The sequence below is a fragment of the Prosopis cineraria genome, unplaced genomic scaffold (genome assembly GCF_029017545.1).
Source record: "Prosopis cineraria cultivar Desert tree isolate PC_DT_omini unplaced genomic scaffold, ASM2901754v1 PC2, whole genome shotgun sequence".
Lineage (NCBI taxonomy): Eukaryota > Viridiplantae > Streptophyta > Magnoliopsida > Fabales > Fabaceae > Prosopis > Prosopis cineraria.
Window position 1 is genome coordinate 47,782,897 of NW_026555333.1, and position 26,737 is coordinate 47,809,633.

Genomic DNA, 26,737 nt, shown 5'->3' on the forward strand with positions numbered 1-26,737 from the left:
TTTATATCAATAAAAAATGGAGCATGAGTTGCAAATTCACTTGGCCAAAATTGCAAATTTGAGGGTCAAAGCTGTGAATTTCTTTTTAAAATTTAATCATTTAATATTTGTGTTTCTCATTGAAATTGGAAAAATAAGTTACAATTTAACAAGACAGAATTATAAATTTAAAAGATAAAGTTGTAAATTCTTGAAAGTATTTAAATACTAACATGTTACTTTTCAAACTAACTTTTACTTCTCATACGTCGTTCCACGAGGAGTATTATTTAATTAGATATCAATAACATTAAGTGAGGATACTTCATCTAAATATGTGCAATTAATTTTTTTACATTTTTCATAAAAATTTGAGATATAATGGATTAATCATGCCAATTATTTGTTAAAATTAACATGCAAATTGTGGGTGTAATGAAGACATATTGTTAATCTAATTATTTTCCCACCATGTTTTAAAGCTTATAAAATGATAAATTGAGTATATTTTTCATAATACGTATTTTTTAAACAATGGCACCTTTCTTTTCAAACAAAATGTATACTAAAGTAATATTACCAAGTATGGACTGATTAAGAGACTATATTTGTTATTATCTTCTATGCTTGCTATCAAACCTTCCAATAAAAATTTACTAATATCTTCCTAACATTTTCTCCTCCATATGATGTCCTAAAAGAATAAATTCATCCCTTAAACAGTAATTAAATATCTTGCTTTCACGTCAATTAAAGTCACATAACAATTGTCTTCTGTCTTTTCAAATGGGAATATTAAAAAACAAAATCCTAAGGGTATTGTAGCCGCCACTAAAACCTTCTTGTCTACATGCTCAAGATGGTGACGCTTTGTGCTCTAATTAAAAAGATATCATTTTAAGCCACCAGGGGCAAGTCCTGCTGTTAACCCTCATCGAAACTTGAGAGACATGCAGAAAGATCAAGCCACTGAAGCTCCAAAAATGGCCAGTGTAGCAAATCCAACAGATATATTACACTTTGCTCATTCTTTTATGGTTTCATGTAACTTTAGACACTTTGCTCATTCTTTTATGGCTTCATGTAACTTTAGACACTTTGCTCATTCTTTTATGGCTTCATGTAACTCTAGACTCTATACACCCATACTGATGGATTGTTACTTCTTTTCTCACCATGATATTCTTGGAGGGCATCATGTTTGTAATGTGCTTGACGCGTCAAAAATGACAGAGTGCCTTCCTTAGACTGTGCCTTTTCATGTTGTGCATTGTATATACTACAAGTATAGTTTAGAGACAAAAATAAATTTTAACCCTTGTCCATATCATAGCATAATAATGGCCTCATTCGTTTAAGTTTTTTTTTTTTTAGGGGGGAAAAAGAAAGCACTTTTGGCAAAATTTAACAGGTTTGTTTAATATTTTAAAAATAATCAGAATCTAAAAATACATGTATCTAATTATTTCAAGAGGCTGAGATGACTAACTTCTTGAAATAAGCCATGACAAAAAAAATCTCAACATTCTGCAACTTCACTCTCCCACATCATCTTTTGCCTTCTTTTCATCTCAAGTCTCAATTTTAGCGATCTTTTCTTCCCTCTCCTCCAATTTGCTTCACTTACTGATCCATACCCTTCTCATCTTCACAAAGTAGAAGAACACTCAGTTGAAATATTTATTTATAAATTTACATTAATTAATAAACTCAAATAAATTAATTTTTATAATTTTGTGTGAATGATGATGAGTGGATCACACAAATGAGCTCAATAGATAGAGGCCCAACCTATAACTCTGTAGTTGTTAGTTATTCCCTATCTCTTAACTGATTGGGTCAAGGATAATGTGAGATAATTAATTAATTAAAGTAGTCACTAATTTGATTCATATAAACTAATCAGTCAATAATAAAAAAATATAAAATAGTTTTTATTGTTTTATTATCTCTGAATTATTTGAAAACTACGAGAGTTTAGTAGGTTATGTATTTGCTTATACTTGAAATAATTAAGGTATTTCAAGCGGTTATGAATTTTTCAGATACGCACATATTACTTTGCTCAATCTTATTTATTGCATGAATTGATATATAAAGTTAACACTCTCATGACTTAGAATTTGAGAAGTTGTGGGAGCTTTGTTTTTCCATCCAATCTTCAACCATAACTACTTGGAGAAGACAATTCATATTCTTGGCTCTACCATATTCTTTCTCGAGAGAAACTCCATGCTTGTGGCCGAGATTGCTCTGTTTTGAGCAAAGAGCTTCCTTGTAGAGACCCAATTTAGAATCTTCATCAAGATTTGATTTTGATTGATTAGTTGAACAGTAGGTGGCGTCAAGGAGGGTGAAGAGCGATGGTCAGTGTGGATTGTAAAAGCGAGAATGTCAAAAGTTGAGGGATACGTTAGTGTGTAAAAAGCAAGTTGAGATAGAATCAACATGCGAAAAAAAAAAAAGCTAAAAGAGCAGAGGAATATTCGTGTTCGCATTCGATGTTCAATCATGATGCTCATCAGTGCTCAAGCTAATCGAAGCCCTTTACTTTATTTTAAAATGATTTCTGTGGTTTATTTTAAATTTATTTTTAAATATTTTTAATATTATATTTATTAAAAAAAATTTACAAATATTATTTAAAAATTAACATTAAATTTATATTATCTATAATATATCTAAATGGTCAATTTATAAAAAATTAATATTAAAGTGTACCATCTAAATTATATATGTATTGTTTAAAGTGTATTTGAATAATTAATTTATAAAATTATAAAAAATTTAACATTAAATTTAGAAGTCCACATTAAGAGCTCTCTTGTTTTAACTTATTTTATTAAAAAAATAACTTATTTTTTGAAAAAAAATTATTTTGTAAGTTTTTACTATGTTTGTTTCAAATTTTTTTATAATAATTAGAATAAAAAAATTTTAATTATTTTAAGAAGCTATTTAAAGTAGCTTTTTAAAATAATCTAATATAGTAAATGAAAGGGTGTGTTTTAAAGAGATGAGATAAGCAAAAATATCATGAAATTTTGAAATAATAGAATGATAAATCATTTTTATAAAATAAAAATTAAGAAAAATATCATAAAATTTAAAATACCTAACTAAAAATTACTTTATTATTAGTATAACTAAATATAAAATAATATCTATTTTTTATAAAATCTCTATAAAATAAATATCTTTTTATAAAATTTTTATATTATCTAAAATTATTTTTTAATTTTAAAACAAACGGGCCATAAATATGTATTAGTCAGATTGATGATAAACAAATTTATTAAAAAATTTTATTTTTATTTTGATAAATATAAAAATAAAAAAAAGCTTTAAGTGGGAACCATCCATATCTCATATGGGTGATGAATGACTTGGTGCTCATCCCCTAACTAGTATAAAAGATAGTCCAGATTTAATATTAATTTTTTTAACTTTTTATTCTAATAAATACAATATTAAAAATTACATAAAAACTAATTTAAAATAAAACAACAGGGATCATTTTAAAATAAAATGAATCGGTCAGCCTAAACACTGATGAGGATGCAGCGCTTATTAGGTTATGAATCTGGAATATTGCGTGCAAGGTTAGAAAAGAGTATAGGAATTTTTCATCTTTCTCTTTAATAAAAGGTGATTTTTTATATTGTAAATAAATGTAATATAATTTTTGAATTTTTTAAAATCTCTGCAAAATATATCATTTTTATAATATTTTTTAAATTACTAAAAATAGCTTATTTTTTTAATTTTAAGCAAACAGGACTAATAATCGAAAGAATTTCTAGAAGTTACCCAAATAAACAAAGATTTATTTTTGAAAATAATTCCAAAAGATAGTATGAAATACTCAATTGAGACATAATCCTAAATTTAAAAATATAAATTACCCTACAAGCATAAATTTTGCTAGGATCCATAGGCGCTTGTGCCCTCATAAAGACCAAGAATTTTCAAGAAATTGGCAGCATAACAATAACATAGAGAAATTAATATAATTCCGAAGACTAAAAATATTATCTTTTGTTTATATCAGAACTTTATCCCTCGCATAGCATAATAGAGAAATGGATAAATGTATAAATTTAGTCCTCAATTATTTTTTCAGAAGCATTAGTTTGCCTATACTATAAGGTGATGTGAAATAAATTATCAACTTTAAAATATAGAACATCTAATAGCCTCCATTAACTTTTATTTGACGAACCTTAACTTTTCATGTGGGACCCACATTTTTTGATTGAGCATGACTCATGGCACTTCATCTCCGCAAATAAATGTGCAAATTTAGTTATAAACTATTTTTAAAGAATTATTGGATAGCTTCTATTATAAAAAAGAAAACCACCCAGCACCTTCCTATCAATTTTGACTAAACATGTTTATGTTCAGAGTTATGGGACTTACAACACATCAATCTCTCCAATTTTTTTTTTTTTGCCTTCATTCTCAATCTCAACTCAAAAAGAAAAGGCTAAAGGAGTTCTTGTTTGAAAAAATTTACAAAAATGATGCCAACGAAATAGAAGAGGAAGAGAAAAAGGATAAGGTTTCGTTTAAATCTATGTCACGATTCAAGCAAAGTGACAATTTGAATTGCAATATTACTAGATATGAGAAGAGCTTGATTCAATCGCTTCATTTTTTATAAAAATTAAGTCGATAGGATGGGTCTTTTGTAGTATTCACCATCACCTTCTTGGTTCATCTTGCTAGCCAAGGATGGCACTAACTGTGAGAAGTCTTCTACTGTCACGAACTCCTCTGCTGTCTCGGATGATGGTGGCTGAATGCTTTGCTATTGCTATTATGCATTTTAGCTTTCTATCGTTGCTTTTCTTGTTTGCCTTAGTTGGCTTTTGCTTAGATACTTTGTGTTGTACTACACGTTTTTAGTTTCTGAAGTTTGGAATGAAAGTATTCCGTTGGGGAGAGAAAAAAAAAAAAAACACCCACTAACTTCTACTTTAAACCACTAGACATCTAAAAAAACATCTAATCAAATTTATGAAATAAATTCAACCTGTTTTTTAAATTAAAGTGGATTTTATAACATTTGAACAAGAAAGCTGCGTGTCATTCCTGTACATTTGGTACAAAATTTGATGATAATTTTTTAAGAAAGGAAAGTTCAATTAAGTTGGATTTCATAGACTAAACAAGATCGTAATATGCCTTTAAGTTTAAAAAAATACTTATAGTTATACTTATAGATTGTTCAAAGATAAAAATTTTCATATTGACATGAAATTTAATCTTACAATCGTGTGAGTTATGCATCAAATTCTTACTAACTATAATAAACTTTTGCTAATAAAACTAATATTGATGATGTTTTAATTCGTGTGTCTTTTTTTGAATTCAAATGTAATTATATTATAAAAAAGTAAAAAGTACACAGAAAGTCATAACAAAATTAAAACTCCAAATTAAGGCATATAGAATCAGGGAGATTGGGGAATGGGAAACACATGAGAACAAAAAAAGTAAGGCGAGGGAAGAATCGAAGAAATGAGAAAATTCCTGAATTGACTACGCAGCTTTGCTCTTCTATTATTGAAATCTGAAAATGGAGTCTCTGATGACAAGTTATGTGTAGATCTTCGTAGTAATCGGCAATGTAGGCAAGGATCCCTAAAATGTGGGAGTAAAGACAGGAATTTTAGAAATAAGAAAAATTGCTTCTTTTCTTTTTTCTCCAGCTGATCGTTTGTAAGATTTAATTTTGAAAGGAAATAAAGATCAAGAAAATTGTATGGTCAGAGGCATTCTTTTTCTGACTACAAATACTCCAACTGATTGATGGTTGATGACTACAGCTCCTTGAAAGAGGTAACCCAGGTGTCCTTTTAAGGATTGTTAACGTCAAAAATTTAAGTTACAATCTATTTTTACAAATATGATGCGATTGTTAGATCACATCAGATGGTTGGCAAGAAATACCATCGGGCAAAGAAAAGAAGCATTTCTCTTCCTCCAAATAAGTAAAATCAAAATGATGAATTGTTTGATGGTGTTAATTTGATTATCATCAAAAAGAGATGACAGGGCAATCAAAAGATTTTGAAAATTACCTTTTGGCAGCAAGGTATCAGTTTTGACTGATAAAGTACTAAACCAGATTGTTAAGAAGAAAGGGCAAGTGACAAAAGTATGATCAATAGATTTTTCATCGTCACAACACAACCAAGAACACATTTGGCGTTGCTCAACAAATGGTGATGCTTTAAAATATCACCCGTTGGAATAGCTTTGGTAAATACCTTTCATGTGAGTAGAAGGAATTTCCTAGGTAAATTAAGTTTCCATAATACTTTCCAAGAAAAAGGGTTCTTATTATCAAAAGAAATCTCTTGTGTCGATGCTTATAAAAAACCTACTTTGACAAGATAGTTACTTGAAAGGCTGCCTAGCAATGCCAATTTATCTTTTGATTTTAAGTAGAGATTGGAGACTTAAGAATTTGATGCAAATCAATAAAATTGTAAAAAACTAGCAATATAATCTTTATTCTATTTATTTAATATTAAAAAAATTAATGTTTAAAATATATGTGTATTATTCAAAGTATATATAAATAATCAATTTAAATTTTTAATATTAAATTTGGACTATCATGTTAACAAGCATATTTATTAAATTTTTTTATAATTTTCATATATTTTTATTTTAATATGTATAAAATAAAAATAAAACATAAAAATATTAAATTTAAACTATTTAAATTAAATCCAAACGATTCAAATTTAATAGAAAGTGAGAGCAGATGGAGGGAAAAGTGTAGGGGCTGGGGGAGCCAATTTTTAAATAAACAGCCCTCTCCAAGTCTGAACTCAAGCGTTCTTCTGTACAATCCTACACCATGAGAAGCCGTAACACATCGATTCATCAAATAGTATGTTGCCACGTCAAATTAACGAACGGGCACGTTTCATTTTTCTCGAATGTAGGAGCATTTCCAGCATCGCATCCCCCTTAAACATGCCAATTGAACCATAGAGGGAACACTCTGGATTGTGTGATGCACCCTGCCACTGTGCGCCTTCATCCTTTTCCGACTAAAACCAAAACGCTTTTCTGAGTGCGCAGAGAGAGAGAGAGAGAGAGTCGAACTTTTTTGATTCCAAATTCCGCAAATTCGTTAACTATTTTTTTTTTTCCCGCGAATTCCTTTTTCGCGTCCTAAATTTCTCACGTAAATCAAAGCGGCGATTGGGGATTTCGTTCGATCACTTTGTGCATGAATTTTGAATTCCCGTAAGTTCCACCTCATGGTGGCGACCGTGACGGCGGGGAAGAGCCTCCAGGTGTCGCCGACGAGCTCGAGGTCGGTCACAGAGACGGTGAATGGGTCGCACAAGTTTGTGATTCAGGGGTATTCTTTGGCGAAAGGGATGGGAGTTGGAAAGCACATTTCGAGCGATTTGTTCTCTGTTGGAGGTTATGATTGGGCGATTTACTTCTATCCTGACGGCAAGAACCCCGAGGACAATTCAGCGTACGTTTCGGTTTTCATCGCTTTAGCCAGCGAGGGCACCGATGTGAGGGCACTGTTTGAGCTCACACTTGTGGACCAGAGCGGGCAAGGGAAGCACAAGGTTCACAGCCATTTTGACCGGTCTCTTGAGAGCGGTCCATATACGCTCAAATACAAGGGTAGCATGTGGTATGGTTTCCAATCGACTACTCATTTCTAAGAGTACATTGATAATTTGATTTCTATATTATTAAATTCATTGAGTTTTAGTATTTGAAAATTAGCAAGGTACCCCCCTCTGGCCATGAAGCAATCACACAGGTTAATGCTTAGAAATACTAATTCGAATAACAAACTGAGGTGCATACTACATTTTCCTGGAGCGATTATACTTATTCAGCTCTAGTATTGCCATTTTGATTTTACGTTGCACCATCTTTGATATGTTACCTGTCATATGGAGATATAACAAGCCTGGTTAAATCTTGGACAACTAGAATTTTTAATAGGAAACTGAGGGAGTATAGCACATCCCATGTCTCGAACCCTTAACCTCACAGAACATCCACAGAGAACGTTCCAGAACGCCACGGGGCAGACTGGTAACAACTATAATGTTTAAAGGCAAAAAAGTCTTAGTATATTTGTTGTAACAATAGTAACACCATAAACCTCATTGCTTTCAGTGCTTTGTTCTACATTTGTCCCTCAGGGGTGAAAGTTAAAAGAAATGGGAGAAAATCTTGAAATCATAATTATTATAGTCTGTTGTCTTAAATTAATGAAGCTGTTCTTCCGGTTGTTCACACGTTTGTCTCATATTATTCTAAGTCAATCAGTTGATTGAGGGAAAAGGTTTAGCTAGGTTAGTTCAGGCCTACAAGAATCAGACTGGGAACCTCATGAATTTTCCACTCTTTGCTAGTTATCATAGAGCTGTTATGCATAGCACTCAGCAGACATCTTTCTATTTAACCTTTCTAGGCAATAGATGTGTGACCTTATACATAGGAATTAAGTGGGGAAACATTGAGGGAAAAATTTTAATTCTATAGCTCATACTTTGTTGAATCTATTTGTATAAGAAACGTCAAAATTCCTCTTTAAACCCATCATAAATGCTTTGTGTTGATGTCATCGCCAAATTTGAGGCCGCAGTTCTGCATCAAAGAAGAGAGTGTCCTTAAAATTCCAGTTTGTAGCTTTCTCTTTCCACCTCAATCGTGACATAGCACAACTCAGTGCACGTGAGATTATAACTAACTCCCAAAATTCTTCAGCTGTACAATAAAGACGAAAGGTGCGTCAAAATATTTCACTTTGTCTTGTCTTGCCTTGTCATGTCAGCTGGGAGGGTATTTTATTTTCGAATAAGTAGAACTTTACTTTTGCTCTGATAATTTTTCATTTTATAAAATTAAAAAAGAGACGAAAAGTTTGATAAACAATTCTTTGTTTTTGGTCCAGTGCAATGTAAAATTATTGTTGTTCTCTGCTTCTCTTTTCAATATCATCATACATTCTCGTAGAATATTTTTTTCTATGGTAGAGGAACTTTCTTTTGTTTGTTAATTTAATAATTTCCTCATACTGTTAAACTGTGAAAGTTCCATTTATATTGGGAACCAACACCTGTCTTCTGTAGTTCTGTGCCATAACTTACTATTCAATGTACAAGGAAAGTGACCAAGGCTCTGCCTTTCAATCGATCCCAAAACTGAAAATTGAACTTAGCAGCACCTTGTATAAGTGGATGCCCTTTATTTATTTTGTTAACTATTTTGTTTCTTGCCTAGAAGGACTGACACAGTTGCCAGCTGGCATATCTGAACTTGTCTTTTCTTTGACTTGATACTCTAACAATGTGATCAAATGCATAAGGAATTTTTTTTTTGTCTGTTAATCGTTGTTGTTAGACATTTGTGGGACATTTTGTTTCTCTTGTGTTTATTTTAGGGGATACAAGCGATTTTTTAGACGGTCTTTGCTTGAAACCTCTGACTACCTCAAGGGTGATTGCTTGAAAATCAACTGTACAGTAGGAGTTGTGGTTTCAGTTATAGATTGTCCACAGCTTAATGTGATAAAGGTCCCAGAATCTGACATGGGAGCACAGTTTGGAGTGCTATTGGAAAATGTGGAAGGTTCAGATGTTACTTTTAATATTTCTGGAGAAAAGATCCCTGCTCATAAGTTGGTGTTGGCTGCTAGATCCCCAAAATTTTGGTCTAGATTTTTTGATGTTTCAGATGATGATACACAAGAGATTTTCATAAGAGATATAGAACCTAAGGTTTTTAAGGTAGAAACTTCTTCTGTTGTTTATTTACTACCCTTTTTTTTTTTCCCTCTTTGCCAGTTAGTATTACTCGGGTTAGAAATTTGATTTTGGTGGAAGTGTTTTGCTTTTGGTCGTGTTTTCTTCTTTGTGATTAATTTCTAATATTTTTTCTTTGACAGGCGATGCTGCACTTTATGTATAGGGATACCTTCACCGAAGATGTGGATATGGATCTTTCAACCTCAACTAGCGAATCCATGGTGTCTGAGACATTGGCAGCGAAGTTGTTGGCTGCAGCAGACAATTATGGATTGGAGAGGCTTAAACTGATTTGTGAATCTCGACTCTGCAAGGACATCTATGTGAGCTCTGTAGCTGACATTTTAACCTTGGCTGACCAATGCCATGCCATGGAGTTAAAAGCTGTTTGCCTAAAATTTGCTGCTTATAATCTAGCAGGTACATTTAGTTGGGCATTATTTACATACCTGAACTGTATTTTCATGCGTGATATCTTGTAAAGTTATCAAGCAGTATCAGCCTTCAGCCACCTGAGATTCAGTCAAAACAGAAGTCAAAATTAAATTGGAATTGAACTTGGACACACACAGCAAAGCCATTTCTATTGTGTATTCTTATTGCGACTTGGAAGAAGGAAACTTTAACACTTGTGCGAGAATTATAATTTTCCTTTATCTACGAGGTTACAACTTTTCAAGTTCTTTAAAATCATGATTCTTTTTCTGTCTTGTTGCAGCCGTGATGAGGTCAGACAGTTTTGAGCGCCTGAAAGAAAAATGCCCTTGGCTACAGTCCGAGATCCTGAAGACAATTGCTGGGTATGAGGGTGATAGCAGCAGTGCAGAGGGGAAGTCTCGGAGCGTATGGGCTCAGCTTTCAGATGGTGGTGATACAAATGGTAGGAGGGTCAGGCTGAGAATCTGATCTATGTAGCGAAGGGCATGAAGAGGGAAGATTCTTTTCTGTCCAACTCTGGCATGATATGATGATAACTGGTCTTAAAAAAGCAGTTGAGCTACATGTTTATGCTGGACATTGTAAATGTCACCAAGGACTTTTTTTGGGGGGCCAGAACTGTTTATTTGTTGCCGAGGAATAGAAGTTAATGGAAAAGGGTGAACTAGATAGGGGATTGACCCTCTTTATCTCAGCCATCTTCTGTCTTTCCTAGGTTTTCTAACTCGAACCCTCATTTTTGCACATTTAATTGCTCCTCCGTTTGTTAACAGGGTATGAAAAAATCTTTCAAGTTATTACCCCACCAACATCCTATGCATTTTACCTTGTAGAGGAAGCGTCCTAACAGCTCAAGGTGTCTGTAAAAGTTGCCTTGACTTGTGATAATATCCTGGAGAAAGATGACGATTGCTTTGCTTGCTTTGATGTCTAACATATAGAGCATGACTGTCTCCACGATCTTGATTGGTAGTTAGAGGGTTTTTTGGAGAGGAAGGGAGATTATAATTACTTTGATTTTTAAAAAATGGAGAAGTTGAATTAAATAAAAAAATCAATTTTCCTTCCTCTTATAATTTACATCTTTCTTATTAAAATTTCATAACTACATGTAGCCATTTTTTGAAAAATAAATTCGTTATAACTTTTCTCTCTTTTTCAAAACCGTCCAGCCAAACAATGGTTGGTATTTCCTTGCCTAAGACCGCGAAGAGAAAAAAGTTGGACAGGATTCCTATTCGAGCCCAATCGTACCCCTTGCATTGCTTATAATAAATTACAGGAGGTTTGACACCTTGTGCAAATTAAAATCAACTTTACATAATACAATATATGCAAATGATATATTTTTTATAATATTTCTATTTTTTAAGATATTAATTAGATTATACTTTTAAAGAAACTAACCTGTGGATTGACTTATACATTAAGTGAATGAGGATAGCTTTGATATTAAAATTTTAAATAATTTGTTGGTAAGTTGAATGATTTTTCTTTACCTGAATATTCTTTGATTTGTTTGTAATGGCAGGATAAATGGAAAATAAAAAATGGGAAAATGAAGTGGTAGTGGTGGCAAGACAAGGAAAAACACCCAAAAAGAAAAGCATTTAAATTTCATTGTCTATGTGAAAATTTTGTTGATGGGCGATATATCAGTATTTTTGTAAGTATTTTTTTGATCTGGAAGCATATTGAGGTTTTAATGAGCTTTTTAACTTAACTCACTTCACCTTTTTAATATAAAAATAAAAGAAAAGAAAATCTAATTTGCATTGCACATACTGCATCTCTGTTTTGGTGGCCAAAGCAAGTTTTGCAAGTTCTCAACCAGTTGAAGATAAGTAAAAAGGTTTATTTGGTTTTGGAGGGTCTATCTATTTCCTCTCTTTTTTTAACAATACAATTAAAAGGTAAATTTGAAGGGTTTCTTTCTTTTGGTTTTTTTACTTTTTTTTTTTGGTTTTTGCCAAAAAATTTGGAGGGTTTTGGAAGCAGCACAGAATCAGTTCTGGTCTCCCGTCGCCACTCGCTTCCCTCACTGTCGCCCTCTTCCGGCCGCTGTCGAAGTCCATGGTGAGATCTCTTTCCTATGGCCGCCGTCATTGGGTTGACTTCGAATGTACTCAATTTTTAGCTACACACTGACATCCTCTAATTCCTTTGGAAGGTGTTGTAGTTTTGATACTGTGGAACTTCATGGGTTATCTTTCGTATGGCAGACACGCTCTTCAGCATATTATTAGAAATGCGAACCCCAAAAGCTCTTCTCATACTGTGGTTAACCCACTGCTATACGCTTGTCAAGGACTTAGATACAGAAAACTGGAAGTCATCCTTGCAACGGTGAAGTCTATATTCTTTTGTTGTTTTGTATTTTGAAAAACCTTATTTCTTGTATCTTTACTATCAGTTTCTCTAATTAACCTTGATAAGTATATGCGTTTTACAACTGAACATCATACGTTTCTATCCTCTTGTTTCTGTATTCGATTCTTTTAATTAATTTGTGTATCCTCTCTCTCTCTCTCTCTCTCTCTCTCTCTTACTGTGGATGTTGCAACTGCAAATATAGAATATAGATAAGCTTGGGAAGGCAGGTGAGACAGTGAAAGTTGCTCCTGGATATTTTCGCAACCACCTAATGCCCAAGCTACTTGCTGTGCCAAATACTGACAAGTTTGCTTATCTCATCAGGGAGCAGCGCAAGGTTTTTATCTTTTGAACTAATCTCATCAGTAAATTGATGTTTGTATCCTGGGCCTTAAAATGTGGTCATTTATCATTATGGATATTTAACTCTACAGTGCTTGAATTGATCCAAACAAATATTCATCAAATTACACGAGGGAGAAAATCTCTGTCATCTGGTGCCGAGACTTCCTAGCGTATTTACTTAACATATGGATTGCTGTTTAAGATTACTCTTGTGCTTTTTCAAACCTGTGCTTTTTACAATCTTCTGAATTGAGTGTTATATGTTTCCAGTTTTCTGTCAAATATCTGCTACGTGAGAGAACATAATTTTTTTAATATTATTTTTTATATCTTCTAATAAAATTCAATGTCATCGTGTAATGTAAACTATGTATCTGAGCTCACTCAGTGGTATAATGCTTGTTGTTGTTGTTGTTTTAAAGAGTTCATGTATTTTTGGTGAATCTTATTTTTACCTCAGGTGTGCATGTGCCTGTGTGAAGTATAGAATAAAGATATTATGCTTGTTCCTTCTGGCACTGACAACTGTTTATTGGCAATCTTCTTATTTTCTTCAGTTCAAAACTTAATGAAGTAAATTGCATCAATACAAGTTGAAGGAACTTGTTATTCTATGTGGAATTTGTTATCTTATGCAGAAGCTCTTAGATTGATTTTTAACTAGAGACGATATCGTGACTTGTGAATATGATGACTTCTTGTCAATTTCTTCACACACACACACACACACACATTTTTTGAACGAAAAATCAATTTCTTCATATATAAAGATGCATGTTTGATTAGTGTTGCTATATGCATGGGGTGCGCGCGCGCGCTCACACACACACACACAACCCTTACTTGAGCTAATTTTGTCATTTTAATTCAAAACCATATTTAAGCAGCCAGGCTCCTTAGCTTTTATTCATCGCTCACTAGCAGTTTCTTGTCATTAACGGTTCAGATCTACAAACCTGTTGCTGAAGAAGAAGGAGAAGAAGAAAAAGAAGTTAAATTATCTGAAGATTCAAAAGAAGTTAAAATGAGAGAGTATGAAAAGGCAGCAGTACGCCTCGTGAAAGCCAAGCTGGTTAGTAGCAGCTTAACCTTCAGATCTTTTCATCACTGATGAAGACTATGTCTATTATTCTGTTTTTCACATCATTTTTCTCCCTCGATCATAGTTTCTTTATGTTTGTTATTCTCCTTCGTGATTATGGGGGAAAAACTGTTCTCAGATGTGATAAAAGTGTAGTATTAGCTTGACAAGCTAGTTGTCTTCTTGTGTCACACAAAAATGTATTTCTTTTCACATGATCTGGATGTGATAAATACCAGGTCTTGCGGAGGATCATTGACGCCCAGAAAGCAAAGTCACGTGAAAAGAAAGATGAGCCCTTGGAATTGCGTTCAGCTGTAACAAAAGATGTTATTGTGGCTGAGGTAATAATAGTTTGTCTTGGTAATTTAATTTTTCATGATATTAACAATTCAGTCTGCTGAGCATATTTTCCATGATATAGTCAATTTGTCTGCATGTTTTTTTTTTTTTTTCTGGTTTGATTTTTCACGTAGGAAGGCTGACCTCAGATTCCAACTCATACCTTTATTTTTGGATGGACTGTTTTTGCTGTATTATTGTTGCCTTTATTCGTTGAATTGAAGAAATCAGTGACATCTTACATGTAATCCTTTCCATGGAAAGGTGGATTGCTGGGGGTAGAGTAAGGCTATGTTTGGTAAGTTGGAATGAATTTTGAAGGAATGGAACTGGAATGGGAATGGAATGAGTTTTAAAAACATGTTTGGTTTGCCATGGGAATGCTTGAATAATTTTTATTTAATATTTATAATTATAATATCAAAATACAATATTACCCTTGCTCATGCCAAAAAAGGGAAAAGAAAAGGGGAAGCAAATCCACGGTTACAGTTCACAACCCAACACCTTCTCCCATTTAGTTGACCTTCCTCAACCATGGCAGTAACTGGAGGCACGATTACATATCAAAATCCAGATATTCTCACTTCTGGAAATCAAATCCATCAAGATATTCAAATCTAAACACATAATACCTGAATCATTAGATCAATATATGCAAGATTAGAAAGGGGGGAAACCTTGTAATGAAGTAGATATGAAAATGGTGATGAAGGAAGGTCAATGAAGAAGGATTGTGACAAAAACTTGTGAACGATGATGAATATGCAAACAGTGACAAAGGTGGAGACTTGTGACATCGGAAAGAAGGAAGAAGAGGCAGTGACCGTCACTGGGCAGCAACTTGCAATATTCGAATGACTGTGCCCAGGAGGTTAAAGATGAGGAGGAGTAGGATGGCAAGGGTTGCCGGGAAGAAGGCCAGACGGCAAGAATCGATGGAGAAGAAGGTTGGACAGCCATGAAGAAGGCTGGTGACGGAGAAGGTGCTGAAGGGAGGGGCAAGAGCTGGACGGAGTAACAACAACAACAACAACAACAACAAGCCTTTATCCCACTAGGTGGGGTCGGCTACATGGATTGCAAGACGCCATTGTGCTCTATCATTTATTAAGCTTTTAGAAATATTATTAATTAAGAGATCACGTTCAACAACTTCCAAGAGTGTTCTCTTAGGCCTTCCTCTACCTCTCTTAATCGGACTCAAAGTTATATGTTCCACTCTTCTCACTGGTGCCTCCCTTGGTCTTCTTTGTACATGCCCAAACCATCTCAACCGATTTTCTACCATTTTTTCCTCAATAGGTGCCACCCTCACTTTTTCGCGTATGTTCTCATTTCGAATTTTATCTTTACGTGTATGTCCGCACATCCATCGTAACATTCTCATCTCTGCTACTCCAACCTTATGCTCTTGCTGTCCCGTTAGAGCCCAGCATTCACTACTATATAACATTGCCGGTCTGATAGCAGTACGATAAAACTTTCCTTTAAGTTTATTAGGCACCTTACGGTCACAAATAACTCCTTTAGCTTTTTTCCAATTAAACCACCCAGCTTGAATTCTATGTGAAATATCTCCACTGATTTCGCCATCATTTTGAATAATGGCTCCCAAATATCTAAACTTTTCCACTTGAGGTATAATTTGATCTCCCATTTCACTTCCAAATTATTTTCGAATAGTCCTTTACCAAATTTACAATATAAATATTCCGTCTTACTTCTACTCAGACGAAAACCTTTCGACTCCAATGTCCTCCTCCATAACTCAAGTTTGCAATTAACCTCTTCTCTTGTCTCTGCTATAAGAACTATATCATCCGCGAAGAGCATACATTTCGGGATTTCCTCTTGAATATGTTCCGTCAAAACATTTAAAATCAAGTTAAACAAATAAGGACTCAGAGATGATCCCTGATGTAGTCCAATCTTTATAGGAAAATCTTTTGTTTGACCACTAGGCGTTCTTATACTAGTTTTTACCCCCTCATACATATCTTGTATGGCTTTAATATAAGCAATCCGTACTCCCTTTTTTTCCAATGCTTTCCAAAGCACTTCTTTTGGTATACGGTCATAAGCTTTTTCCAAATCAATAAAAAACCATGTGTAGATCTTTATCTTTACAACGATACTTTTTCATTAATCCCCTTAGTAGATAAATCGCCTCTGTAGTTGATCTACCTGGCATAAAACCAAATTGATTCTCAGAAATACTTGTCTCCAATCTCAACCTGTGCTCAATTACTTTCTCCCACAATTTCATTGTGTGGCTCATGAGTTTAATCCCTCTATAGTTAGTACAATTCTGAATATCTCCTTTATTTTTATAAATAGGAATTAATGTACTTCTCCTCCACTCATCAGGCATTTTCTTGGACCGTAAAATCACATTAAATAACTTAGTTAACCATCTCACCCCTTCTTCACCTAAACATTTCCACGCTTCGATAGATATACAATCAGGTCCGTTGGCTCTACCATTTGCCATTTTCTTAAGAGCTTCCTTTACCTCCTTATCACGTATTTTTCGATAGAATGATAAATTTTGTTCTAAGAGCTGGACGGAGTGACTTGTGAAATTAGGGCAAAAATAAGAGGGATAGTTGTGTATATACAATTATTAACCAGAGATATTTTTGTTCATAAAATTTCATTCCTGAGGAATGGATCCCATTCCCATGGTATGGTGATGGAATGAAGATTACCTCAACTGAGGTAATGGGCCATTTCTTCTCACATTCTCATTCCATCACCCCTCATTCCATTATACCAAACAAGGCCTTAAGGAGAAACCAAGAAATAAGAAAAGGAAAATGAATTAAAAGAAAGAAAGCACCTTGATGTGACAATAAAAAAATATGAAATGACCTATTTCATAAATAATTCTTACCTGGAACTGCCATTCAAATTTCAAATTTCTATGAGCAGATATTTTCAACTTCCTGCTCTCTCCCTCTTATGCCATGGGGAGACCCCCAATTGGAAGGAAGTTAGACTAATCCCATATGCTTGATTTGTTTGGTACTTTTACAATGTACAGCTGTTTGAAGAAATCAGTGACATCTCACATGTAATCCCTCTTATGCCTCCTATTCTTAAGCTTTATGATTGTAGGTTGTGAAATTTGGTGTATAAGTAATCGGTTGTTAGGCTTTAGCTTTGAGTTTGATTTTATTTTATAATAATAATAATAATTATTTTTTGCTCATTCTGTTTAAGCCCTAAATGTTATCAGTTCACAGAAGAAATTCTGTTTAAGCCCTAAATGTAATCAATTCACAGAAGAAAGAAGCTATTGATTTTTTCCTTGAACTGATCTGGTCTTTATGGCACTTCCAGGTGGCTAGGCAGCTTTGTGTGAACATTGCACCAGAGAACCTGCATCTTCCAACGCCTTTATCAAAGGTGGGTGAATATGAAGTGCCACTGCTCTTGCCAAGGTCCATTCCCCTACCAGAGGGGACCATTAATTGGAGTCTTCAAATAAAAATTCGGAGCAAATAAAACTTTTAGTTTCAATATTTACAGACATTACTTGCTTATTTTCATGGTCTTTTTTTTTTTTTTGGGGGGGGGAATCCCCAACCATTCGATTTTGACATTATTTATGTGTAACATTCTAGGTGTCGGAAAATCTGGAATCAGATTTACACTTAGTGGCTTGTTCAATACAAATTGAGAATGGAAATAGGAAAACTTTCTCATGAACATGGGAGTTTATCATTTCAATTAAGTCGTTTGGCCACCTATCATGCACAGTAAAAATATTTTTTTTTAACCGCCTTCATTCTTTTTTCTCATGTCTCTTTTCCAGTTACCAAGGGTTAACTGAGGCTTACTGACTAGAATTTTGGTTAGAAAGTAGACACTGGACAGTAGTTTTGAAGAGTGAGGAGTTTGAGCTTGTGCTGATTCAAAGGTGGAGACATCTTGGTTGCGAGTTTTCTTGGATAGGATTCACTTCTATGTGTTGATATCCTGAGTCTATCCCACCTTCAGATTAGGGGACTTTTAACAGAGTTCAGACTAATCAGGATTGAGCTGGGTCGGAATTTTTTCGAGTGGAAGCTCTACCTACAATGCAACTGCATTTTCAGAGCTTGAACTTAAGATTTTTGGTTAAGCTGGTACAATTCTTGGCAGTTAAATGAACTGTCTGATGGTGAAAACAGGAAGATTTGGAGCTAATTAACTTGTGAAAGGGCAGGTTTTTTTTGGGTACAAGAGATGGCCAAAGTAAAAGTGTCCCAAAAATAGAGAGATTACACTAGGGGGGATTGAGTTAACCTAGTTTGTCAAAAAGGAAGGAGCTATATCATAAAAAGGAGCAGCAAGTCCTTCTCTGGCCAATAACTCTGCAACTTGGTTCTGCTCGCGAGCCACATGCTGTACATTTATGCTTCAATTCCAATGCAGCATGTCAAGAATCGGAAGTAAGACTAGGCTGCGTGATGACCTGGCATTAGTTTCATTCTTTATGAGTTCCACAAGCACACTGCAGTCCGATTCTTTAGCTTTTAGGAATTCTGAGCTTTGCATTCTAGCCTGTATTTTTTCAGGCCCAAAAATTTTTTAGCCATTGCTATTTTTGGTACGATAGGCAAGGAAAAAACTATAAAATGAATAATGGAACTCAAACTGTGAAGCCCGTGACTAGTCTGTTTTATGGCAAAAAAAGAATCCAACCATATTCCACTTGGTGATATGCTTGTTATCAGTTATCCGGCTCCTCGTCAAGGCATTAAATGGTTGCCACATACTCCAAAATCCTGTCCTATAAAGGCACACCGAACATCAAACTTCGTCATTTTTTATCATCCGGACTACATATTCTATTTTCTATTTATATATTATTTTATATTTCTGTTTTTTTTTGTGTGAGCGGTATTTTATATTTCTATTACATGAAAGTATTACCAAAGTTAAATCATAATTTAAAAAGTTAGATTATGGATCGCATTTATGACGATCAAATCCGATTAATATGAATTATAATACCTATTAGAAACATACTTAAACAAAAGAATGATATCAAACGCTTTTTTTCCGGTTCAAAATATTTTTTAGAGATGTTATGATTATGACAGAGCATTAATGCAAAGATATTTGTTTATGCCGCGGGCACAATCTTGAGGTTTAGATGAAGTTACTAAATTAGGGAAGATTTTTTTCGTTTATATGGCTTTGATGACTGTGTAATATTTGTGTGATATTATACATAAATAATATAACTTATAAACTTTATTTTATATTGTACTCCCTTCCGTCCTAATTATAGAAAAAAAAAACTTTAAAACCCAGTAAAAATATAGTAGTTAATTTATTTTTCTAACATTGCCCTTCTTTAATCGCATGAAGTTATTTGTAAGCTTTTTAATTTTTAAGCACATTTTGTTACTAACATTAATTTCAATGAAAGAAAAAAAAATTAAAAGTAATGTATTTTTGCCAGTTTTATGTATATTTAAATGGAATAAGTCAGAGTAATCTTGCTATGTAATTAAGACCGGAATGAGGATATTAGTTCAGGCAATGATATGTTGTAGTACATTTAGTGATGGTACCTTCGCCCAAGAATAGAGGGTGGGAAGAAGCACTTCACTCACTAGCCAAATCAACCTCAAGATGATGATGACCTGAACCATACCATACACAACCAGTAGGTCCTATTGTTTTCTCGGAGACGGCAAGTTCTTGCTCTTATGGAAACCATACTTCAATCTCTTCCTCTAGTTACTATTCCTAAAGCTCATCACTCCTCCTCCTCTGCCTCTTCATCCGCAATCTTCTTCCATTGCAATGCCTCTTCAGTAGCTTGTACTTCTGCAACTCGTAATTTTCCAAAGGGATTTCTCTCAGTTTGTCCTTCCAGAGCAAAGGACAAGAGTAGCCTCGGGGCTTTATATGCTTCACAAGCTGAAACCCCTCCTACCGAAGCTGCAGAAAGATGGCTTCTTGTTCCTGTTGGTCAGTTGTATCTCTTACTCAATTTAGTCATCTGTAGAAGGAAAAACCTTGATAAATCTTTGTTTTGGGTGTTCTTGCGTTCTATGTAATTAATCCTGATCCATATGTCTATTCGGCTTCTGGGACTGGAAGCTTCCGAAAATTGAAATGCTATGTTGATGGGAAAGTGACATCATTAGCAGTGGGAGACTTATTTCTATTTCTTTCTAATTTTTCCCCTTGTTGGGATGAGGGAGGTACAAAATATTCCTCCTGGTATCTGGACTTGTATGTTTCAAGATATCTCAATCCTTATCCGATGTGGAATGAAGTAGACACCAACAGAACAGTGATGAGCATCTCCTAATTTCTTCAGAGTATGTTTGAGAGTTTATAGACAAGAGAATGGAAAATTTGAGCTAACCCTTCCAAATCATCCATACTCCCCAAAAAAAAGGGGAATTCGGAGCTTAAAGTTTTCCAGCACTAAGGGTATGGAAATTATCATTTAGCCATGGTTCCCCTCCCTCCTCTCATGTTTTCCTTGCATTCCTTCTCTTTCCTTCCCTTTGCAACTCAGAAATATACACTTCTGCTATCCTGGCGTTTTCACTTTAAAACTTGAGGGGAAGTAAATTTTTTCAATTGGTGAAGAATAATGCATTATGAAAAGAGGAAAATATTATTTAATATCTTGCTTGCTGGTAATCATTTGGGATTTAGGAGTTAGTAATTTGATAACAGAGGCAATTTAGCGTTAATCCATCAGTAAATAGGGGATTGTCAATGAAAGTATTTGAGCTTAGTGATATCTTATCCTATATTAGTATTTTCTATGAGTTTCATGAGAGTTTCCTGTTACTGCTGATAGCCATTTGCAAAAAATACCTGTCGTATGATTTAATGAGTTGGGTTTTATTTGTAGTGTCTAATGCTTTCTTGGCATTGCCCGTGCTTCTGTTTTGAATACAAACTTTAAATCTGTGGTGGTTAATGAGTAATCGTATCATGTAGTAGGTGCGCAAAAGAAGTGACTTGATAATTACATTAGGAATTTCCTGGATGGTTGTCGATGAATGCATTATCCTCTTTCTGTTGATCTTATACATAATATTTTGTACTCATAGAGACTACAACTTTTCAGGTCTTTCTTTACCTTCTTCAATTACATCTGTGCTCTAGATAGAGTTCCTCAATCAAAAGTGCACAGTTTTAGTGTATTAAAAAGGCTTGTGTTTTAAACCAATCCTTAGATGTTATTCTCTTACAGGATTTAACTTCAAGGGTCCCAAGTTTTAACATGATCATTTAGTTTAAAAGTAGGAAATGTTGTTGTATTTTCAAAAATGATTCAATTTTGTTGTTGTGATGTATGCCCCACCTTAAGAAAATGAAATTAAAAGTTATATAGTAGTGAATGCTGGGCTCTAACGGGACAGTAAGAACATAAAGTTGGAGTAGTAGAGATGAGAATGTTATGATGGATGTGCGGACATACACGTAAAGATAAAATTCGAAATGAGCATGTACGCGAAAAAGTGAGGGTGGCACTTATTGAGGAAAAAATGGTAGAAAATCGGTTGAGATGGTTTGGATATGTACAAAGAAGACCAAGGGAGGCACCAATGAGAAGAGTGGAACATATAACTTTGAGTCCGATTAAGAGAAGTAGAGGAAGGCTTAAGAGAACACTCTTGGAAGTTGTTGAATGCGATCTCTTAATTAATAATATTCATAAAAGCTTGATAAATGATAGAGCACAATGGCGTCTTGCAATCCATGTAGCCGACTCCACCTAGTGGGATAAAGGCTTGTTGTTGTTGTTGTTGATGATGTATGCCCCACCTAGAGGGATAAGGCTTGTTGTTATTGTTGTTGTTGTTGTTGTGATGTCTCTCCATGACTCCATCCAAAATTTAACCATCTACTTGCTTGGATGTCAAACCAAAACATGATTTGATGCTGCACAGTAAATATATTGTGTCTAGGACTTATGTCAACATTTTCTTTCGAGTTTAGAGATTCACATGGTGTTGTATCAGCATTGCAAATATAATCTTGAACATGTTTGGCATGTGATAGGAGATGGTGATTCAAGGCACATAGGCTTCAAGGTTGAGATGCCAGGTGCATATGAAATTGCTTCTGTAAGTAATGATATATCCAGTAAAATTCTTGTCTGCTTCAGTATGCTGTGGATTAACTGTCTTGTTCTGGATATTTTCTAGAGTGATGTGACTGTTGGACGTGTTCCAGAGAAAGCTGATTTGGTAATTCCAGTTGCAACAGGTATTCCTAATCCTGATTATTAATTCTATGGGTGCATTTGGAATCAAATTGATCAAGAATTCAATTGAACAATCACTAGTTTGTCTATTCAAAATAAATCTTTAACGTTGTATAATTCCATTGAATTTCATTGATTTTTGAAGTGAAATTCAATTTTAATTTTACGAAAGTATTCTAATGCCACAACTCTGCCTATGATTATAATTGGTCCCAAGCTCAGGTAAAGGAGGAGGGTTATGTTAGGCCTTCAACAGCCAGTGTAAAATTTTATTGAATCTCACATGGCTATGGACAATAGATGTTTTTGTGCTAATGCTAGGTTATCGCTCGTAAGTAATGCACTATATGAGGGGGCAAGACATGTAAGAGGGGCAATAACTGGTATAAGAACATTTGGCGGTAAAACAAAGGGCTTTACCTATAAGGATTGGACTACATCAGGGATCATCTTCGAGTTCTTATTTGTTTGATCTAATCCTAGATGTTTTGACTAAGCATATTCTAGAAAAAATCCCTAAATGCATGCTTTTTGGGATGATATAGTCCTTATTGCGGAGACAAAAGAAGAGATTAACTGTAAACTTGAGTTATGGAGGAGGATATTGGAGTCAAAAGGTTTTCACCTGAATAGGAGTAAGACTTAATATTTGCATATAATTTTGATAAGAGATCAATCAGTAGTAATTTAGAAGTGAAATTGGGAGATCAAATTATATCTCAAGTTGAAAAGTTTATATATTTGGGAGCTATTATTCAACATGATGGGGATATTGATGGGGGTGTTGCACATAGAACACAAGTTGAGTGGTTTAATTGTAGAAGGCTAAAGGGGTTATTTGCAATTGTAAGGTACCTAATAAACTTAAAAGAAAGTTTCATCAAACTGCTATAAGACTAATTATATTATATGGTAGTTAATGTTAGGCTTTAATGGGATAGCAAGAATATAAAGTTGTAGTAGTAGAGTTGAAAATGTTGAGATGGTGTGTGTGCATACACGTAAAGATAAAAGCCAAAATGAGCATATATGAGAAAAATTGGGCGTAGCGCATATTGAGGGAAAAATGGTAGAAAATCATTTGAAATTGTTTGGATATATATAAAGAAGACTGCGAGAGATATTAGTGAGGAGAGTGAAACGGATAATTTTTAGCCTTGTTAAGAAGGGAAGAGAAAGGCCAAAGAGAATACTCATGGAAGTTGTTGATCAAAACCTTTTGTTTAACAATATTTTTAAAAGCTTGGTGAATGATAAAGTACAATGGCGCCGTACAATTCATGTAGCCTACCTCACCTAGTGGGATAAGACTTGTTGTTGCTGTAGTATTCACTTCTAATGCCCTCCTAATGAAATAATAAAAGGGTAAAACTGTCTTTTTGTCTCCAAATGAATCTTTGTTAGTCAAATATCACTGACTTTGTTGGGATTTGAAAACTAGAGCGGAATTTTTTTCTCTATTAAACAATAATAAAAAATTGAGTTTCACTTTAAAAATGTTCCAAAATAAAGTTTAAGTTTTTTGAGCATATTGCATAAGGTTACACACTAGATACTTTTCTCTTGCTGAGAATGTCTATGAAAAAATTCTGTGGGAGAGACATAGGGACATAGAAATGGAGCTTACATGCCTGCAAATATTTTAGCTGAATTAATCCTTCTATTTTAAATTTTTAATCAAAATCGGTTTATGCCCACTTTCAGAGAGCACAAGGATTTTTTTTTTTTTGGGGTTCTTGTGTAAATCCTTAATCAACAAGAGCAGATTGCATTATTGTTAAATTGATCTTTAAACTTTCAGTTTCTGGTGTGCATGCACGCATTCAGAAGAAAGGAGGGGATCTTCTGGTCACAGATTTGGATAGCACCAATGGAACATTCGTTGATGACAAGAAGCTGAGACCCGGAGTGGTTGCTACTGTGTCTTCTGGAAGCTGCATTACATTTGGTATCCTCTCAAACATATATCTTCAGTTAAATCGAAAATTTAATAACGTTTGCCTCTATTTTCCTTAGATCCCCTTTTGTAAATAATTATCTCTCCATCACAATCAATCAACTACAGGTGGTTAAACACAACCATACAAATCACACAACCCAACATGGGTCTGACGTGTGAGCTTATATATAGTGAATGGCGTGAGACAGAGTTTAGTATAGAATAGAAAGAAATTAGACTATTATTTTGCTTTCATGGTAGCTTAAAGTTTTTCTCTGGGTACTATTGTCTGAACCTTGAAAGTTAAGATTTGATTATTATTGGCTCACCATGATATCTTAAAATTTTAAGATTGAATATTTTGTTAAAAATACCGTGACACAACAAAAATACAAGTGTCTTGGTATAATTCTAGAAGTGTTGTGTAAGATGTTTGAATGCAAACATAGTTCCATTTTTGAGTTATCAGATCTGTTTTGCAAAAAAGGATGCATCTCTATTCTCATGCGTGACGTGAACATGATGTGTTTTGATTCACGTGAATTGATGGGAGTTGTTCTCAAGTCCCAAGTTGAAATAAAGAATGGATTGTTTATTTTCAGACAAAGTAGAATGTTCATGACTTTAGAGAAGGGGAGGATTAGTTGGAGCATTAGATAATTGTGATGAAGTGGTTTCAGCATCACAACCCAACATCGGAATATACATGAATGTAATCAAAAGAATTGGTCAGTTGTTATTAGTAAAAAGAGTTTCACGATTTTTGCGTTCAAAATTGTGTAAGGAATTTGTAATTTCTTCATTAAAGAACTAAGTTATATAAAGATGCGGCGTTATAACTCCTTTTGGGGTTGTAGATATATGTGTATTTTGAGAGACCAAACCATGTTAAAACTTCATGTTCTTTTCTCATTCCTTCTCTTGCACGTACTTTCAGTCAATATGTCTGCATGTCTGACAGCTCAAACAGATGAATTATGCTGAAGATGCATGCCATACATATACAACATTAAAAAGAAAAAAGAATCCTTTGGGTTTTGTTGATAACTTCATAAGGTTATAGCAGCTTAAGCTCCTTCATGTTTGCCAGGGGATATCCATTTGGCTATGTTTCGTGTATCAAAGATTGAGAATGTGGAGACTGAAGGCAAAGCAGAAGATGAAGAAGAAACTCAAGTGGACTCTGTTACCAAACCTGAGAGTACTGAGTCAAGTTGATCAGCTTCCGAGGTTTGTCTTGTGATGATTGATGTATAGACTTAAATTATTAAATCAAATCAATTGTTCGGTTTTGAATTCCTCTCGACATTTGTGTATGATGCTAAGCTGAGCTCTTCTTGTTCCCCGTGTTGAAAAAACCCTGCAAATTTGGAAATGAATAACCATTATTCATAACTTACGAATCATTTGTCTAGTTAATGTCCTAATAGTTATGAATAATGTATTCATAACTTACTAATCATAAGTAAGGGACTAATGTTTTAACAATTAGAATTATAGAAATTAAGTTGCAATAATTTAAAGGTTAAAAATTAAATTGCAATTGATTTAAAACTAAAAAAAAGGCACTGAATTACAGTTTAGAGACTGGATTACAACCTATTAAAAATTAAGGGATCAAATAATTAATTTTCTTTATTTATATAAAAACTTTAACCTGATATATTATTACTTATGAATAATGTATTCATTTCCAAAATGAGCTTTCTAGATTATTTGTTTGGATTTGAATTTTTTTTTCAAATTTAAGTTTTTCCCGTCAAATCTTGATTTTCCTCACCATATATTGTGTTGAAAGGTAATTTTAAGAAAAAAATCATTTCAAAAAATAATTAGATTCAAGAAATTTATTTAAAATGAATTTAATGATTAAAGATTCCAATTAAACATAACAATTGTAAGTAATAATAACAATTAAATAATGTTTATTATTTAAGCCTTTCAAAACATGTTGGGTGGAAGAAAACATGCTCCCACGACCACCGGTGCGATTCACGATGCCCAAAATCTTTAAATAATGCGTAAGTATTAAGAGAATATTTAAATTATTGAGCAGTTCATTTTAATTCTGTATGCAATAATTTGTTTGTATTATATGATTATTCAATTAAATTGTATGTCTTTTATGTTCTTTATCAAGTAACACTTGGGTTTAGGATCGGCTAAGGCATGGATTAAAGAAAATTAAT

General features: G+C 33.8%; 3 protein-coding genes across 4 annotated transcripts; all 3 read left to right on the forward strand.

The window, feature by feature from the left end:
* Window positions 1–6,963: 6,963 nt before the first annotated feature.
* On the forward strand, window positions 6,964–10,966 carry LOC129302109 (BTB/POZ and MATH domain-containing protein 4-like). The gene is made up of 4 exons (XM_054940784.1): window positions 6,964–7,660; window positions 9,428–9,773; window positions 9,932–10,211; window positions 10,510–10,966. The coding sequence occupies exons 1-4, from the start codon at window positions 7,266–7,268 to the stop codon at window positions 10,695–10,697; spliced, it is 1,209 nt and encodes a 402-aa protein (XP_054796759.1). The 5' UTR covers window positions 6,964–7,265; the 3' UTR covers window positions 10,698–10,966.
* A 1,215-nt stretch (window positions 10,967–12,181) lies between these two features.
* LOC129302194 (uncharacterized) lies at window positions 12,182–18,105 on the forward strand. The gene is made up of 6 exons (XM_054940898.1): window positions 12,182–12,305; window positions 12,400–12,575; window positions 12,805–12,939; window positions 13,894–14,019; window positions 14,268–14,372; window positions 17,716–18,105. Exons 2-6 carry the CDS (start codon window positions 12,429–12,431, stop codon window positions 17,878–17,880), a joined length of 678 nt encoding a protein of 225 aa, XP_054796873.1. The 5' UTR covers window positions 12,182–12,305; window positions 12,400–12,428; the 3' UTR covers window positions 17,881–18,105.
* Window positions 18,106–19,924: 1,819 nt separating this feature from the next.
* LOC129302113 (uncharacterized) lies at window positions 19,925–25,954 on the forward strand. Of its 2 annotated transcripts, none has more exons than XM_054940790.1 (5): window positions 19,925–20,343; window positions 22,405–22,469; window positions 22,551–22,611; window positions 24,411–24,557; window positions 25,151–25,527. In XM_054940790.1, exons 1-5 carry the CDS (start codon window positions 20,079–20,081, stop codon window positions 25,168–25,170), a joined length of 558 nt encoding a protein of 185 aa, XP_054796765.1. In that variant the 5' UTR covers window positions 19,925–20,078; the 3' UTR covers window positions 25,171–25,527. The 2 variants fall into 2 exon arrangements, with proteins under 2 accessions (XP_054796765.1, XP_054796764.1); XM_054940789.1 differs by lacking the exon at window positions 25,151–25,527 and adding an exon at window positions 25,639–25,954 and having other exon boundaries at window positions 19,929–20,343.
* Window positions 25,955–26,737: the final 783 nt, after the last annotated feature.